Below are 19,152 nucleotides of genomic sequence, written 5' to 3'. Positions count from 1 at the left end.
TGGGAAGATCCCCTGGAGGAGGAAATGGCTATCCAGTCTAGTATTCTTGCCTGGAAAATCCTGTTGGACAGAGTAGCCTGGTGGGCTACAGTCCATAGGATCACAAAGAGTTGGACATGATGGAAGTGACTTAGCACACAGGCATGCGTGATTAATTATGTTAAGCATCTCTTCATGTGCCTTTGGCCATCTGTATGTCTTCTTTGGAAAGTGTGTATTCAGGTCTTCTGCCCAGTTTTTAATCAGATTGCTTGTTTCTTTGCTACAGAGTTGTGTGATTGTTATATTTTGGATATTAGCTCCTTACCAGATAATTGATTTGCAAATATTTTCTCCCATTCAGAAGATTGCTTTTATATTTCGTTGATGGTTTCCTTTGCTGTGCAGAAGCTTTATATTTTGATGTAGTCCCACTTCTTTATTTTTGCTTTTGTTGCTTTTACTTCTGGTGTCAAGACTCAAAATATCACTAAGACCTATATCAAGGAGTTTACATAAGCATGTGTTTTCTTCTAGGAGTTTTATAGTTTTAGGTCTTATGTTCTGATCTTTAATCTGTTTTTGAGTAATTTTTGTGTATGGTATAAAATAGTGGTCTAGTTTCATTCTTTTACATGTGGCTAATTTGTTTTCCCAGCACCACTTACTGAAGAAACTGTCCTTACCCTCTTGTATATTTTTGGCTCCTTTGTTGTAAATTAATTCATCATATTCATCATATATGTGTGGATTTATTTCTCAGCTCTCAATTCTGTTCCATTGATCTAAGTGTCTGTTTTTGTGCAAATATCATACTGTTTTAATTGCTATAGCTTGATATTATTTGAGATCGGAGAGTGTGACACTTCCAGCTATGTTCACTCACCTTATTTTTCCGATGTTTTTTCTTTTCTTTTTTCCTCTCTTTTGGCTTATTTCATTAAACATGTGTTGGTGCATTTAATTGTGTACCATATATGTATGTGATTGTTTATCTTTCTTTATTCATTTTTCTCTCTGTTCTTCAGACTACATAATCTCTGTCAGTCTTGAAGTTTATTAATTCTTCTTTTTCCTACCAATTCAAATCTCCTGAGCCCCTCTAGTGATTTTTTACAATCTGTTATTGTAGTTTACAAATCCAGAATTTTCATTTGGTTCTTTTTTATTAATTTCATCATCATGCTTTCCTTTACTTCTTTAGTCATAGTTTCCTTAGTTTTTTAAGACATTTACAATGGCTATTTTGAGTTGGTTTTCTGTTAAATATGAGAGCTGATCACTATCCAGCAGCTTTTCTTGCATACCTATTTTATTGTTTCTTTGCTTGTTTCATAATTGTTATGTTGGAAACTGGACATTTTTGAAAATTCTGGTCTCATCTCCCACATGATTTTTAATGTTGTTTGCTTGTTTAATTTTTTACTACATGGCTGGCTTATTTTAGAGATGTTTACTCCCCCTCCCCCTCAAAAAATGCCTCACATACATAGTGTGAACCTTCTAATATTGCTTCTAGGGGATACAGTCTTGACTATGCCCACAGTCACTCTTGGATAATGATGGTTTTGGCATAGCTTTCTTTGACCGTGTCTTTCTGTGTCCACACTTAGCTATTAAATTTCCCTGATTTGAATTCTGTGGAAGGTATAAATTGCTCCTCAGACTAATTCAATCAAAGCCAGCTCCTTTGAAATAATAGTCCCTTAGGTCAATGTTTGAGATTTATTCCGTCTCCACAAGGGCTCCTCTCAGTTGTCTCTTTCCCCAGTTTTCTCCAACAAACTAGCAGGGTTCCTCCTAATTGCCTTTCACCACAACTGCACTAGTTTTAAGAGCACCCTTGGGTTTATCTTCACTTGTTTTCGAAAATGAAATCAGGTCCTTTGTGAAGAGATTAAGAGCTATATGTATTAAGGTCAGCTTCTCCCTCTAGGTAAAATTTCTGAGCCATGACTGTGTTGGTAGAAAGGGGGACAATGGTAAACTTTTCTTGAAGTAACACCCCCATATTAGGACCTGAATGCTAGGTAGGGTGGGGGGAAGTAGTTTCAGGTCTTCCTGGTTTGCTTCTCCCAGCATAGAACCACCACTTTGTAAGCTGGGGCAATGGTGATTTCACACTCATGCAGAGCTTGTGGTCCATGATTGGGTACTGGGTGGAAGAAGGAAGCCCCTCGGCTCCTCTCAGCTGCATTTGCCTGAACATAGCCTCAGCAACATGTACTTGGGGCAGGATGAGAAATGTTGATGTCATACATCTCTCAGAAAGATGGTTCTCCACCTGGGAGCTAGGAAACTAATGTGTCCTCTGTCCCTAGCTGTACTAGTCTGGAGTAGAGTTTCTTTCTTAATTGGGTGGGGAAGAAGGAAAGAGTGAGTAGTCTTGGTTCAAATGCCTCAGACTACATCTCTTTTTTATTTATTGATTTATTATTTTTGGCTGTGCTGGGTCTTCGTTGCTTCGTTGTGTGGACTTTCTCTAGTTGCAGTGAGTGGGGGCTACTCTCTTATGGTGTGTGGGCTTCTTGTTGCAGTGGTTTCTCTTGTTGCAGAGCACGGGCTGTAGAGCATGTCAGCTTCAGTAGTTGTGATGCAGGGGCTTAGTTGCCCAGCGGCATGTGGAATCTTCCTGGACAAGGGATTGAACTTGTGTCCCCTGCATTAGCAGGTAGATTCTTTAAGATTCTTTACCACTGGACCACTGGACTTCCTTACCATGTAGGGAAGTCCTACATCTTTGCTTACTGAATTTAGTAATTACTATTGAATAGCTTTTTTTTTTTTTTAATTGGCTATATCCCTTTAAGATCATTTCCAGAGAGTTTAAATAGTTGGGTTTTATATTTGAACTCATTTTACTGGAAATTGATCCATGGAGCTCTCATGCTGTCATGCTAAGAGCAGTGTTTGATCTAAGTTCTATTTTGTCTGTTATTAGTATAGCCACTCCAGTTCTCTTTTTGTTACTATTTACGTGGTATTTTATTATTCTTCTTTTGTTCCCAATCTGGTTGTGACTTTGAACCAACATTTGTCTTTTTTCTAGTCTATTTTTTTTTCCATTTTGTCCATCTCTGCCTTTTGATTAGAGAGTTAATCCCATTACACTTAATATAATCTCTGATACAGTACAGTTTAGTGTGCCTTTAAAAATTTCATTTCTTTTACTATATGTTTTCTAAAATTTTTCTCTGTAGTCATCCTGAAGATTATAATTAGCATGTTAATTTAAACAGTCTAGTTCATATTAGACACCAACTTAATTTTACTGTAAACTTAGAAATTTTGCTTCAGTGTATCTCCTTTTCCTAGCCTCTTGTTAATGCTATTATTGTTATACTCATTATATCTTTGTAAGTTATAAGCCCATAAAACAGTTTTATATTTATTGTCTGGTACTGTTTTATTTTAAATCAGAAAGGATAACAAAAAGGGTACATTGAAAATAAAGTACATTTATAATTTGTTTTATAGAGTTGCCTGTGTAGTTAACTTTATGTATGCTTTTTATTTCATCATGTGGTTTAAAGTTCATTTCTAGTGTCCTTTTACTTTAGCCTAAGGGAATTCTGGTAGTATTTTTTTATAGGATAGGTCTGTTAGCAATGAATTCTTTCATTTTTTTATTTGGTAATATTTTAATTTCTTCTTAATTTCTGAAGGATAGTTTTCCTGTATATAGTATACCTTATTGATAATCATTCAGCATGCTGTATACATCATCCCATTGCATTTTGTTCTTTAGGTTTTAAATGGGAATTTAATTCTTAATCTTTTTTTTTCTTTTATTTTAAATATATTTTAATTAGAGGCTAATTACTTTACAATATTGTATTGGTTTTGCCATATATCAACATGAATCCAGCATGGGTGTACATGTGTTCCCCATCCTGAACCCCCCTCCCACCTCCCTCCCCATTGAGGAGCAACACAGTTGTTAAGTCAGTTCTCTTCTGCTTCTTACTGTGTCTTGGCCTCTCAATGATTTGACTCTTATTGTCTAGTTATGGATCATCTTGAATTTATCCTGCACAGAATATTTTGTACTTCTTAGATGTGTAAATTAATATTTTTATCAAATTTTGAAAGTTTTCATCATTTATTTCTTCACATTGTCTGTCTGCCTCTTTTTTTTTTTTTTTTCTCTTGTCTTTTGGGATTCTGAATAGGCTTACATTTGGCTATCTGATGGTCTCCCATGGTTCTCTGAGGCTAAATTTTTAATTAATGTTAATTTTTCTTCATTCTTTTTTCTTTCCATTGTTTGAAAGTAATCATTTTATTTGACCTATCTTTAAGTGTACTGGTTTTTTGTCACCTCAAACCTGCAGTTGAGTCCCTCTACTGCTTTTCCCTCTATCTCTTCAAGAAAATTAGAGATACCAAGGGAACATTTCATGCAAAGATGGGCTCAATAAAGGACAGAAATGGTATGGACCTAACAGAAGCAAAAGATATTAATAAGAGGTGACAAGAATACACAGAAGAACTGTACAAAACAGATCTTCATGACCAAGATAATCACGATGGTATGATAACTCACCTAGAACCAGACATCCTGGAATGTGAAGTCAAGTGGGCCTTAGAAAGCATCATTAGAAAAAAGCTAGTGGAGGTGATGGAATTCCAGTTGAGCTATTTCAAATCCTGAAAGATGATGCTGTGAAAGTGCTGCACTCAATATGCCAGCAAATTTGGAAAACTCAGCAGTGGCCACAGGACTGGAAAAGGTCAGTTTTCATCCCAATCCCAAAGAAAGGCAATGCCAAAGAATGCTGAAACTACCGCACAATTGCACTCATCTCACATGCTAGTAAAGTAATGCTCAAAATTCTGCAAGCCAGGCTTCAGCACTACGTGAACCGTGAACTTCCTGATGTTCAAGCTGGTTTTAGAAAAGGCAGAGGAACCAGAGATCAAATTGCCAACATCCGCTAGATCATGGAAAAAGCAAGAGAGTTCCAGAAAAACATCTATTTCTGCTTTATTGACTATGCCAAAGCCTTTGACTCTGTGGATCACAATAAACTGTGGAAAATTCTTCAAGAGATGGGAATACCAGACCACCTGACCTGCCTCTTGAGAAATTTGTATGCAGGTCAGGAAGCGACAGTTAGAACTGGACATGGAACAACAGACTGGTTCCAAATAGGAAAAGGAGTACGTCAAGGCTGTATATTGTCACCCTGCTTATTTAACTTCTATGCAGAGTACATCATGAGAAATGCTGGGCTGGAGGAAGCACAAGCTGGAATCAAGATTGCCAGAAGAAATACCAATAACCTCAGATATGCAGATGATACCACCCTTATGGCAGAAAGTGAAGAGGAACTAAAGAGCCTCCTGATGAAAGTGAAAGAGGGGAGTGAAAAAGTTGGCTTAAAGCTCAACATTCAGAAAACAAAGATCATGGCATCTGGTCCCATCACTTCATGGGAAATAGATGGGGAAACAGTGGAAACAGTGTCAGACTTTATTTTGGGGGGCTCCAAAATCACTGCAGATGGTGACTGCAGCCATGAAATTAAAAGACACTTACTCCTTGGAAGGAAAGTTATGACCAACCTAGATAGCATATTCAAAAGCAGAGACATTACTTTGCCAACAAAGGTCTGTCTAGTCAAGGCTATGGTTTTTCCTGTGGTCATGTATGGATGTGAGAGTTGGACTGTGAAGAAAGCGGAGCGCTGAAGAATTGGTGTTTTTGAACTGTGGTGTTGGAGAAGAGTCTTGAAAGTCCCTTGGACTGCAAGGAGATCCAACCAGTCCATTCTGAAGGAGATCAGCCCTGGGATTTCTTTGGAAGGAATGATGCTAAAGCTGAAACTCCAGTACTTTGGCCACCTCATGCGAAGAGTTGACTCATTGGAAAAGACTGATGCTGAGAGGGATTGGAGAGGAAAAGGGGACGACAGAGGATGAGATGGCTGGATGGCATCACCAACTCAATGGACATGAGTCTGAGTGAATGGGAGTTGGTGATGGACACAAAGGCCTGGTGTGCTGCGATTCATGGGATCACAAAGAGTCGGACATGACTGAGCGACTGAACTGAACTAAACTGAACTGCTTTTTTACTTCAGGTATTGTACTTTCTAAGTCCAGAATTTATAATTAGTTCTTTTGTATAATTTCTCTGTACTGATATTCTTTACTTGGTGAGACGTATTTGTCTCTGTCACTAGAGAAGAGAATGGCAAAATAACAAACTGTGGAGAATTCTTAAAGAGATGGGAATACCAGACCACCTTACCTGCCTCCTGAGAAATCTGTATGCAGGTCAAGAAGCAATAGTTAGAACTGGACATGGAACACCAGACTGATTCCAAATTGGGAAAGGAGTATGTCAAGGCTGTATACTATCACCTTGTTCATTTCACTTATATGCCAGGCTAGATGAATCAGCTGCAGTCAAGATTGCTGGGAGTAACATCAACAACTTCAGATATGCAGATGATACCTCTCTGAGGGCAAAAAGTGAAGAGGAACTAAAGAGCTTCTTGATGAGTGTGAAAATGGAAAGTCCAAAAGCTGGCTTAAAACTCAACTTTAAAAAAACTAAGATCATGGCATCCACTCTCAGAACTTCATGGCAAATAGATGGGGGAAGATTGAAAACAGTGACAGCTTTTATTTTCTTGTGCTCCAAAATCACTGTAGAGAGTGATTGCAGCCACAAAATTAAAAGATGCTTGCTCCTTAGAAGGAACACTATGACAAAACTAGACAACATAGTAAAAAGCAGAGACATCACTTTGCCGACAAAGGTCTGAATAGTCAAAGCTACAGTTTTTCCAGTAGTCATGTATAGATGTGAGAGTTGGACCATAAAGAAGGCTGAGTGCCAAAGGATTGATGCTTTTGAATTGTGGTGCCAGAGAAGACTCTTGACAGTCGCTTGGACAGCAAGGAAATCAAACCAGTGCATCCTAAATGAAATCAACCCTAAATATTCATTGGAAGGACTGATGCTGAAGCTGAAGCTCCAGAACTTTGGCCACCTGATGAGAAGAGCTGACTCATTGGAAAAGACCATGATGCTAGGAAAGATTGAGGGCAAGAGGACAAGGGGGTAACAGAAGGTGAGATGGCATCACCAACTCAGTGGATATGATTTTGAGCAAACTCCCAAAGACAGTGAAGGACAGGGAAGCCTGACGTGTTGTAGTCCATGGAGTCACGAAGAGTTTGCCATGACTTGGTAACTGAACAACAGGTATATCTGTAAGTGGGACTGAAGGTCCTTGACATATTTTAGGACTCTACTGAGCTGTTGCAATTTCTCCTATGGGCGTGTTGTCTCCAGATCTTCCTTTTATGTTTTCTCAGGCTCTTGATCCAGTTGCTGTGGCAGCCTCAGGCATAACTGTTACTGATTGTTTTCAACAAACATCCTGGGAATAGTTGTTTTACTTTGAGTCAGTTGCTTAGATTAAAGCAACACAGTGCATACTGAGTTCTTCTAGGGAGCTTTGAGACAGGTTGCACAGTAACAATGATGAGGGATGGGACCTCTTTTTGAAGAGCTCCAACCTCAGTATTCCTTCCTGTGGCAGCAAGCCTGAGCATTTTTTAAGTTACCTTGGTTGCAAGGCAGTTCGTTTTCAAGGCTACTGCAGAGCTATGGAGAGGAGGAGGGGAGTTACAACATAAAAATTACAAGGCTGCAAACTCTACTGTTCTTACCAAGGTTTGGAAGCTTTTTTTTTTTTTTTTTTTTGCTTTGTCTTCATTACTGCATGTGTGTGCTCTCTACTTGCAGCAAGTGGAGGCTACTCTCTAGTTGCGGTGCACAGGCTGCTCATTGTGGTGGCTTCTCTTGTTGAGGAGCACAGGCTCTAGGCACACAGGCTTCAGTAGTTGAAGCATGTAGGCTCAGTAGTTGTGGCTCTCAGGCTTAGTTGTTCCCTGGCATGTGGGATCTTTGAGGACCAGGGATTGAACCTGTGTCCTTTGCATTAGCAGGTGGATTCTTAAGCACTGGAGTACCAGGGAAGTCCCTGGAAACTTTTCTTGTGTAAACACCATTCAGATTGCTGCAAGCTTTTCTTTAGTTAGCTGCAATTCTGAGAAAGTTAATTTGGACAAATTTTTCCAGTGTTTTTAGTGATTTTATATAGGTGTGAAAATGGTTATTCTAAACCATTCCCTGCTTTTGTTTTCCTAGTGGCTTGGTTTTATTATTTAAAATATGTTTTTTGTTTTAGATCAGACTTGTGCTTCTTACAATGTGATCTCTGAGTCAGCAAAATCACCATCACCTGGGAGCTTATTAGAAAACCAGAATCTCAGGCCCACTCTAATGCAGTTGAATCAGAATCTGCATTGAACAGCATCTCCAGAATATTTATTTGTACATTAATGTTAAAGCAGTGCTGGTATAATTGAAGAGTGATCAGAGTTTAACCCATAGACAGGCTACTTAAAAAACATCTGGAGAGTTCAGTGGAGCCCATGCCAGACTTACTAACTCAGAATTCATACAAACAGAAGCTTGGGAATCTGCATTTTGAACAAGCACTCCAGATGATAATAATGCACATTAAAATGTTAGGACTGCTGATTTAGAAACTGCACTAGTCAAACAGGATCTTTTTCTGTGTTAATGGCAGTATATATTTCATTTTTAAAGTTAATATATCTATTTTGAGCAAAGTATGTTCATTGTAATTAAGCAGGGACTTTTTAAACAGAAGCATACAGAATGCTAGTTTATCTCAAAATGGTACATGTATAGTATGTGAAAAATCTAATATTTATTATGTTGGTTTAGTCTTTTTATTTGTGTGTCAAATACTATTATGCCTGTGATTATTTTTTAGTCAGAACACATTATTACCAAAATAAATTGCCCAATGATTCACCATGGATTTATAGAAATATAAAGAAATGTTATAAATGTTTTCTGCCTCATAATTTTATGAAATTTAAATGAGAATTTAGTGCATTACTTTAAATATAAATTGCTCTCTGGAGAGGATTTATTCCTACATTTGCTTAACTGTAAATTTATATAAGCAATTCTTCCAGTTTGATACATAACTTTCATCATTCATAGTTTACACTTTTTTACGGTTAATTTTGTCTTATTTAAAACTTTTTAGTATTTAATATTTATAAAATCCTTTACAACCCTTTATGAAGGCATCAGAAATAACAAGTTAAACCAAAAAGACAAAAACTGATACCAGCATTCAAACATTAAGATATATAAATGTATTGCATTTTAGTTTGTGTATGCATGTTCATGAATGTGTGTGTATTTTTAGACTAAAATATTTGATTGATTTTATTACTGATCTGTTTTCCACTATTAAGCTAGTATTGTGAGATCTTAATGCTAAGTCACTTCAGTCGTGTCCGACTCTGTGTGACCCCTTAGACGGCAGCCCACCAGGCTCCCCATCCCTGGGATTCTCCAGGCAAGAACACTGGAGTGGCTTGCCATTTCCTTCTCCAATGCATGAAAGTGAAAAGTGAAAGTGAAGTCACTCAGTCGTGTCCGACCCTCAGCGACCCCATGGACTCAGCCTACCAGGCTCCTCCATCCATGGGATTTTCCAGGCAAGAGTACTGGAGTGGGGTGCCATTGCCTTCTCCAATGCATGAAAGTGAAAAGTGAAAGTGAAGTCACTCAGTCGTGTCCGACCCTCAGTGACCCCATGGACTGCAGCCTTCCAGGTTCTTCTGTCCATGGGATTTTCCAGGCAAGAGTACTGGAGTGGGGTGCCATTGCCTTCTCCGATGAGATCTTAATAACTGTTACATAATAAAAAAGATTTCTGTTAACAAATTAAGTTTAGATAAATCTGTTCTTAACAATATTTTACAGATTCAGTTCAACTCTGCAAGAGGAATTAGGCATTCCTGACATGACTCTTCATGAAATCTTTACCCTGCCACTAGGGTATCATTTCCACACTATTCTCCATTATATTGTGGGCAACCTAAGGCTAGAGTCAGTTCAGTCACTCAGTCGTGTCTGACTCTTTGTGACCCCATGGACTGCAGCACGCCAGGTATCCCTGTCCATCACCAGCTCCCAGAGCCTACTCAAACTCATGTCCATTGCATTCGTGATGCCATCCAACCATCTCATCCTCTGTCATCCCCTTCTCCTCCTGCCTTCAGTCTTTCCCAGCATCAGGGTCTTTTCAGTTGAGTCAGTTCTTCACATCAGGTGGCCAAAGTATTGGAGTTTCAGCTTCAGCATCAGCTGTTCCAATGAATATTCAGGACTGATTTCCTTTAGGATTGACTGGTTTGATCTCCTTGCAGTCCAAGGGACTCTCTTCAAAACCACAGTTCAAAAGCATCAATTCTTCTACACTTAGCTTTCTTCATAGTCCAACTCTCACATGCATACATGATTACTGGAAAAACCATAGCCTGGACTAAACCGACCTTTATTGGCAAAGTAATGTCTCTGCTTTCTAATATGCTGTCTAGGTTGGTCATAGCTTTTCTTCCAAGGAGCAAAAGTCTTTTAATTTCATGGCTGCAGTCACCATCTGCAGTGATTTTGGAGCCCCCCCCCCAAATAAAGTCTCTCACTGTTTCCATTGTTTCCCCATCTATTTAATCTAAGGCTTGGAAGATAGCATATTCATGTTTGTACTTTCCAGTACTTAGTCCTACACCTAACATGTAATGGGGTCTCCATAACTGTTTCTTGAAGGAATGACCTTTTTTATATAGGAAGGACTGAATTTCTGTTTGATTCCGGATGATAGCATAATTATCAATGCATTGATTTTACTAGGTACCCAAATTTCATGTCCACTCCTGAGAGAAATATTTCTCTTTTCTAGACATAAGATTTTTGTTTTTGTTTAGTGGCTAAGTTGTGTTCAACTCTTTTGTGACCATGGACTGTAGCCCACCAGGCTTCTCTGCCCAAGGGATTTCCCAGGCAAGAATACTGGAGTGGGTTGCCATTCCCTACTTCAGGGCATCTTCCTGACCCTGGGATCAAACCCACATCTCCTGCATTGGCAGGCAGATTCTTTACCACTGAGCCACCTGGTAAGTCCAGATTAGATATTATTAAGTGTGTATAACTCTGACAGTGTATTAAGGTCAATGTATAATTTCTTCTTTCTTTTCGGAATATAATTTGGTTGGTCATTTTTGCTCTAAGTTTCCTTGTTATGAGAATTCAGTGTTGACTTTACATATAAAAATATCATTTTTTTTAACCTGTTTCCATTCAACATCTTTTATTTCTAACATGTTTTGAATTACTGAATGAGAGCACATGGACTGTTTGAACTGTAATTTATTCTGATTCTAATTATATTTTATGGTAAATGGAAATGATTTAAAGGAAGAATGTTTTGTGGTCATCTGAATTTTATTACAGTAGAATTAAAAATAATCCTTTTTTCATGTATTTTAGTGTCATTCTGGTGGAATCCTTAACATTTATCTCTTTGCCATCCCAATTAACTGAATATGAAGAATCTGTTGACGTCTTGAACCACCGGTAAATTTCTGTATATGCTCTTGATTATCTCAGGAAAAAATTTGAGAAATTAGCATTCAAGTAAATTTGTTACATAATTATGCAGTAGTTTTCATTTATTTGAAATATTTATATTATATTATATATATTATTTATATTATTCACAATCGTTATTCTCTTTATGTATTACTAGGTTTATGGACATGAAAATTGAATACATATGCACTTTATTAAATACAATGGATTCCCATTGTTCATGGTACTTATGGTATATAAAGTTGCCACAAACAGTTAGTGAGGATTCCACCATTCCTCTGAGAAGAAATCTATATAACCATATGTATTGTAATTATAAATCCTAAAAACAACCCAACCTGGTAGATTCTGCTTTCTGTATTTTACAAGGAGAAAATAAAGTTCAGAAGTGTTAAATGATTTACCTGAGGCATTCCCACTGACAGGTGCCAGAGAGGGTTTTAAACCCTGTCCTCGTACCTCAGAGCTAGAGCAGCTTGCACTTCTGTACTTCTGTACTGCCCCCCACTGTCTCCACCCTCTGCTCATCTAAGCTGGAGAGCAGAAACAAAAAATCCCAGTGTCACCTTGTCTGACCTCAGCTGGGAACTTGTGTGATCAGCTACTGGAATTTTCCATCACTCTGCACATGCCCACGAACAGTTGGAAAACTACCAAGAGTATTAACTTTGGGGTTCCAAATCAGTTTTAGTGAGAAGATGAATTTGCAAATTTTGGATTGGTGGATCATGAAGATTGACTGTATTTAAGCTTATTTGATTCATGTTATAAAGTCTGTATTTAGTTTAGAAAGGAACTTTGACTTCTCAGTAGAGAAGCAGCCATTTTTTAAAGTTAGATTGCCTTATATGTCTCATCGTCTTTAAACTATAGAATAACTATTTAAAGTGAAGTAGAATAAAACAATGTTATAAAGGTTGAAGAAAGCCAGGCAGGAAGAAAAAAAAAAAAATGCAGGTTTCTATTATAGAAGTGCGGTAGTTTGAGCATTCTTTGGCATTGCCTTTCTTTGGGATTGGAATGAAAACTGACCTTTTCCAGTCCTGTGGCCACTGCTGAGTTTTCCAAATTTGCTGGCATATTGAGTGCAGCACTTTCACAGCATCATCTTTCAGGATTTGAAATAGCTCAACTGGAATTCCATCACCTCCACTAGCTTTGTTCGTAGTGATGCTTTCCAAGGCCCACTTGACTTCACATTCCAGGATGTCTGGCTCTAGGGCAGTGATCACACCATCATGATTATCTGGGTCATGAGGATCTTTTTTGTACAGTTCTTCTGTGTATTCTTGCCATCTCTTCTTAATATCTTCTGCTTCTGTTAGGTCCATACCATTTCTGTCCTTTATCGAGCTCATCTTTGCATGAATGAGAGTGAAAGTGGAGAGTGAAAAAGTTGGCTTAAAGCTCAACATTCAGAAAACGAAGATCATGGCATCCAGTCCCACCACTTCATGGGAAATAGATGAATAAACAGGGGAAACAGTGTCAGACTTTATTTTTCTGGGCTCCAAAATCACTACAGATGGTGACTGCAGCCATGAAATTAAAAGACGCTTACTCCTTGGAAGGAAAGTTATGACCAACCTAGATAGCATATTCAAAAGCAGAGACATTACTTTGCCAACAAAGGTCTGTCTAGTCAAGGCTATGGTTTTTCCAGTGGTCATGTATGGATGTGAGAGTTGGACTGTGAAGAAGGCTGAGCACCGAAGAATTGATGCTTTTGAACTGTGGTGTTGGAGAAGACTCTTGAGAGTCCCTTGGACCGCAAGGAGATCCAACCAGTCCATTCTGAAGGAGATCAGCCCTGGGATTTCTTTGGAAGGAATGACGCTCAAGCTGAAACTCCAGTACTTTGGCCACCTCATGCGAAGAGTTGACTCATTGGAAAAGACTGATGCTGGGAGGGATTGCGGGCAGGAGGAGAAGGGGACGACAGAGGATGAAATGTCTGGATGGCATCACTGACTCAATGGACGTGAGTCTCAGTGAACTCCGGGAGTTGGTGATGGACAGGGAGGCCTGGTGTGCTGCGATTCATGGGGTCGCAAAGAGTCAGACACGACTGACTGACTGATCTGATCTGATTACAGAAGTGCATGTATATGTTGACCTTTACTATGGTGTTAGTTTATTTTATACCATTGATTCTGTGTAGTGCTTGGCAGCATCAGTGTCATCCTTTTAGATGCAAAAACATTCCCAGTGGCAAGGATTTGGCAATGTTGATATCATAGGAATTCCAGTGTTAAAGTCATCAGAACCATTAAAGGACTGTGCAGATCTCACTAAGATGAAAATGAATAGTTTGTTTTTCAAAATGAATTGTATTACAGCCAATTGTTTTAGAAGATCATAAGCATTGCATTTATTATGATATTTGATTTTTTTCCATTGGTTTATTTTCTGTGAGAAAAATTGATTAGGAGAAAACATTTTTGTTTGAATTTGTTTTGTTGGATGCTAATTTCATACTTAACTAAGGCATTCAAAGTCTTCCTTTCTCCCTTTGCTTTGTTGTTTTTTTAGTTGCTCAGTTGTATACAACTCTTTGTGACCCGATTTCCCAGGCAAGAACATTGGAATGGGTTTTCATTTCCTTCTTCAGGGGACATTTTGCTTTAGTGAACAATAAAATATGAATTAATGCATTGATCTCCAAGGCAGCATTATAAATATCATAGGTATAGAGTATTATAGGCATTTATGTTAATTTCTTTGTAGTATGAAATGCTACTTTTAAATGCTTAAAAAACGTCAGTAAATAGTTCTCCTCCTGAAATTTTTTTTCAATCCCTTGTTTCTTGATCAAGAAGTTGCTTTGTGGTCACAGATTTTGCCTGAATGGCTTTGAAGCAATTTCCTCACATTAATTGTGAATAATTTCAGTTCAGTTCATTTCAGTCACTCAGTCATGTCCAACTCTTTACAACCCCATGGACTGCAGCCCGCCAGCCTTCCCTATCCATCACCAGCTCTGCTTGCTCAAACTCACGTCTGTAGAGTCGATGATGCCATCCAACCATCTTATCCTCTGTCATCCCCTTCTCCTCCTGCCCTCAATCTTTCCCAGCATCAGGGTCTTTTCAAATGAGTCAGTTCTTTGCATCAGGTGGCCAAAGTACTGAAGCTTCAGCTTCAGCATCAGTCCTTCCAATGAATACTCAGGACTGATTTCCTTTAAGATGGACTGGTGGGATCTCCTTGCAGTCAAAAGGAATCTCAAGAGTCTTCTCCAACGCCACAGTTCAAAAGCATCAATTCTTTGACACTCAGCTTTCTTTATGGTCCAACTGTCACATCCATACATGACTACTGGAAAAACCATAGCTTTGCCTAGACAGACCTTTGTGGGCAAAGTAACGTCTCTGCTTTTTAATATGCTGTCTAGGTTGATCATAACTTTTCTTCCAAGGAGCAAGCGTCTTTTAATTTTATGGCTGCTGTCACCATCTGCAGTGATTTTGGAGCCCAGGAAAATAAAGTCTGACACTGTTTCCACTGTTTCCCCATCTATTTCCCATGAAGTGATGGGACCAGATGCCATGTTCTTCATTTTTTGAAGTATCTATAGTATTCTAATTCAACTATAGCCAATTCTCAAAGAAATGCTATAGCTATCTGTGAGCAGAAGTAAGTCAAAGTTAGATCCTTTTAATGAAGAGAAAAAGTGAGTCCACCTTCATAATTTGGAACACAGTTTGGAAATTCTGTATCCAAATTTTACCATGATTTTTTCATACAATGTTCTGAAATGGTTTTATTTAGACCTAACATTCCAGAATTATTGAAGCCATAGATTCTCAAGCTACAGGTAAAGATATCTTTTTTTATGTTATGCTTCTCAAATCAAAAGCAAAATTGAACAAGTATGGAAGCATTTATAATTTAATTTTGAAAAGGAAGGAAACTTTGGAAATACTCATCCAAAACAATTCCCAGCTCAGCCTGAAGTATCACTTAAGAAGTGTGTCTACCACAGTCTCAAACTTTATTGATCATTGTTTCCCATATAGGCTCTTCCATTTGGTTTTATAACACTCTACTGTCTTAATTCATCTTTCAAATCTTCCTGTGAGAAAAGAAACATAAAGATGCAGTGACATTGAGCACTGGGTCAGGGAGAGCATAGTCAGGCTTCGGCAGATTAACTCTCAAAGAAGAAATTCGAGCTGCTAGTTTAAAGGACTGCACATTTACTCCTGTGCATCTCTGTAAAGACTGTCTCCCAGACCAAAAGAAAGGGCCAGACTTACGAAGGCTAAAGTCACACAGTTTCTCAAGGAAAAGGGCTGGTCTTTGGTGTGTCATTTCGGCGCTGATATGGACAACTGAGATCCTAATTCATACACTGAGTTGTGATCAAATCGTCTCAAGTTCACCAAAGAGGCTGCTTTTCTGACAATTCAGAACAGATTTATTAGAAGCATTGCTGTAGCTCCTTCTGAGGTCCTGATGGCTTGCTCTGTGGCCTGGTTTCTAGGTCTCATCATCCAATTAGCTTACGGAGATTTTTATTTATTTATTTATTTATTTTTATTTTCAAAAACACTTTTATTGTTCTCTTATGTAATATATGTTACATACGTTAAGAGAACAAAGTATTTAAAAATCTCCATAAGCTAACTAGATTTTTTTTCTTAGAGCTCCTTACAAATATCCTTGTTTTTCCTCTTTTAGTGCACATACTACACTTCCCCACTAATGTTAAAATTCTGCATGAACACATAATTGGCCAATGGCATATGAGAAGTACTGACTGTTTTTTCAAGTGGTAGCTTTAAGACCCAGTGAGTAATTTTTCCTGTCCCCATTCCCTGCTACAATTATTAGAGAGGCACATTTAGGAATGGAGGCCTCCTTCACAAAGGAACTCTGAGTGTATCTTCTCCACCTAGAATGGACATGTTTTGTGAGCAAGAAGTAAACTATTGTGTTAATCCACTGAGATGTGGGGTTGTTAACTGTAGCATGACCTAGCACATTCTAATGGATGCTCCTCTTCAGAGTCGCTTCAGTTAATGTCTCCCCACATGAGAAATAATCTCTTCTCAAATGAGACATAAAGTACTGAAATTATCTTTCAGGTGGCATTAAAAAAAATGATTTCCTATTAAAAATTTTTTTTAAATGTTTCTGTAAACTGCTCTTCTTACGCAATAGATACATATAAAACAACACATTTGAAACCACATGCATGAGGAAACCATATTCATCACATATTTTGCTTTATGGGAATATGATCTATGAGCACAAGTAAGAGCAGTTAAGAAGTTTTTATTCTAATTAAATCTCAAGGATTATCAGAAAGGATCAGGACAGGAGACTGATTTTAGTCACACTTTAAAATTGAGTGATAGATCAGCAGTGCTCAGAAAGGAGCACTTTGTAAATAATTTCCTTCAGTGATATGACTTGCTATTTTTTACAGCAGCGTTGAATTATTTATCACTCAATAGATTTTTACTAAGTGGCACCGCAAGCATTTTTCTTAGTACTGGAGAAGTATTGGGATAAATAAGTCACAAATCTGGCCCTAAAGTTGCCAGCCATCAAGCAGAGAAGGAAAACATAAATCTACCCAAATGGAGACAGTTGTATAGGGCAGAATGCATTCAGTAGTATGTGTTATACTGAGAAAAGAATACACACACACACACACACGTGTGCATGTGTTCTATAAGCTGATTGGCAAGGAATATCACTATGTAGATATTTTTGTGATTTATGTGGAAGAGAAGACACTGTTGAAGAAAAATGAGGTCCTAGTAACTTTTTTTCCATGCATAGACCATGTTCTCCTTTATCAAGTACAGATTGGGATCTGAAATAATAGTACGATATGGTGGCCAGAATCTAGAACAAGGGGAGAACTCTCCTACAAGTGTAGAAGGATCATGGGAAGAGGGAATAGCAGAAGCTTTGGGGGAGTAGGGGACAGACAGGTGAGGGGAAACCACCAGGGGAGCCCAGAATTACAAGGCATATGGTTATAAATATGGACTACAGGGTCGGCATAGGAAAGTGTGAGTTCAAGTTGAAGAGGTGTTGAAGTGTTTACCATTCTACTTTGTACTTATTCTTACAGAGTTGCTTTGCATGGCAGACCACATACTCTGTGAACTTAGGGATTTCATCATTCATCCTTATTCCTAGGAGAGTTAGGCCCAGATTAGCCACCCAAATGAAAGTAGGTCCTGGTAGAGATATCTTTCTGAGTCCTGATTCTTGCCCAAACCCCACCCCCCAAAAAAAGCTGGGTTTTGGAGAACCATGATTTTAAAATATTTCATTCTACTATACTGAATAATTAGTAACAGACTTGGCCAAGTCTATAAGGAAAGTAGAGTGACTCAAAAGCCAGATGTATATACTAAGAGTAACAACCTGCCATGATCCTCTTGCTTTAGATTAGGGTTTCATACCTGGTTTTAATGTTTTAATGCTCTTTGGCAGTCTAATGAAGCCTATTCTATTTCAAAAAATAGTGTTTTTACAAGCACATAAATAGCAAGGATTATAGAATGTCTTAATCTCCTTGGGCTACCATAACAAAATACCACAGAATGGGTGGTTTAAACAACAGAAAGTTATTTCTCACAGTCCTGGAGACTGGAAAGTCCAAGGTGCCAGCAAGTTAAGTTTCACTCTGAGGCCTCTTCTTTTGGCTTATAGGCAGCAGCCATCTCACTGGGTGCTCACATGACCTCTTCTTCATGCACACATGGAGGGAGAGAGGGTGAGCTCATTGGTTTCTCTTCTAATAAGGATGCTAATTCTTTCTTATTAGAGCCTCATCCTTATGGCCTCATTTAACCTTAATTTACCTTACAATATGCCCTATCTGGGGCTTCCCTGGTGGCTCAGTGGTTAAGAATCCACCTGAAATGCAGAAGATACAGGAAACATGGGTTTGATCCCTGGGTCAGGAATGTCCCCTGGAGAAGGGCATGGCAACCCACTCTACTCTTCTTGCCTGGAGAATCCCATGGAAAGAGGAGCCTGGTGGGCTACAGTCCATAGGGTGGCAAAGAGTTGAACACTCCTGAGGTGACTGAGCAGGCCCACATGCCCTATCTCCAAACACAATCATTTTTAGAGTTAAGACTTCAACATAGAATTTAAGGGTGACACAGTTCAGTCCATAGCACAGAGGAAAGAAATAGTCTAGTAGAGTACTGTATCAAAATATTTAAAACTTGTAGTATATTAAAATATGTACTTCATTAACACAATGCATAGTAACATCTACTGGGAGAGATAACTACCATGCTTTGAAAGTAGCAGTGAAAATAAATAATAGCTAAATATATGTGCAAGAAGTGAAATGTGATATAAAGATACTTGTGTACAGCTAATAGTACATGATTTGATTTCAATTGCTATTAAGAGTCAGTGGACATAATGGTGGAATTTTTTTCCCCATTTTAATTCACAGATCACTCTCTTTGTATGACAGGTTAGCACCCCTCATTTTAGAGACTTCTCAGCTGTTCAGGAGCCCAAGTTGTACAAAAAACATCAAACATTCTATTTTAACTGCCCCCCAGATGGCCATGGGACCTGATTTTGATCAACTCCTGGACACATGGAGGATGCAATTAACCTAAAAATCGATTCTCTTATATTCCTTCATGTGATTCATAAAAACTAGACTTGAACCAGAG

General features: G+C 38.3%; 1 protein-coding gene across 3 annotated transcripts in view; it reads left to right on the top strand.

Annotated features, from left to right (window-relative positions):
• The window catches only part of CFAP47 (cilia and flagella associated protein 47), a 502,187-nt gene that overhangs the window by 256,615 nt on the left and 226,420 nt on the right, over nt 1–19,152 (top strand). For 2 of the 3 annotated variants that reach the window (XM_070365964.1, XM_070365962.1), the window contains one exon: nt 11,381–11,467. The exons of the other annotated variant lie outside the window; for it this stretch is intronic. In XM_070365964.1, the coding sequence (XP_070222065.1) occupies nt 11,381–11,467 (87 nt within the window). The remainder of the gene's footprint in view (nt 1–11,380; nt 11,468–19,152) is intronic. 3 annotated transcript variants of the gene reach the window in all.

Source organism: Bos mutus, chromosome X, assembly GCF_027580195.1.
Source record: "Bos mutus isolate GX-2022 chromosome X, NWIPB_WYAK_1.1, whole genome shotgun sequence".
NCBI classification, from domain to species: Eukaryota; Metazoa; Chordata; class Mammalia; order Artiodactyla; family Bovidae; genus Bos; species Bos mutus.
This window is presented reverse-complemented; position numbering and strand designations above follow the sequence as displayed.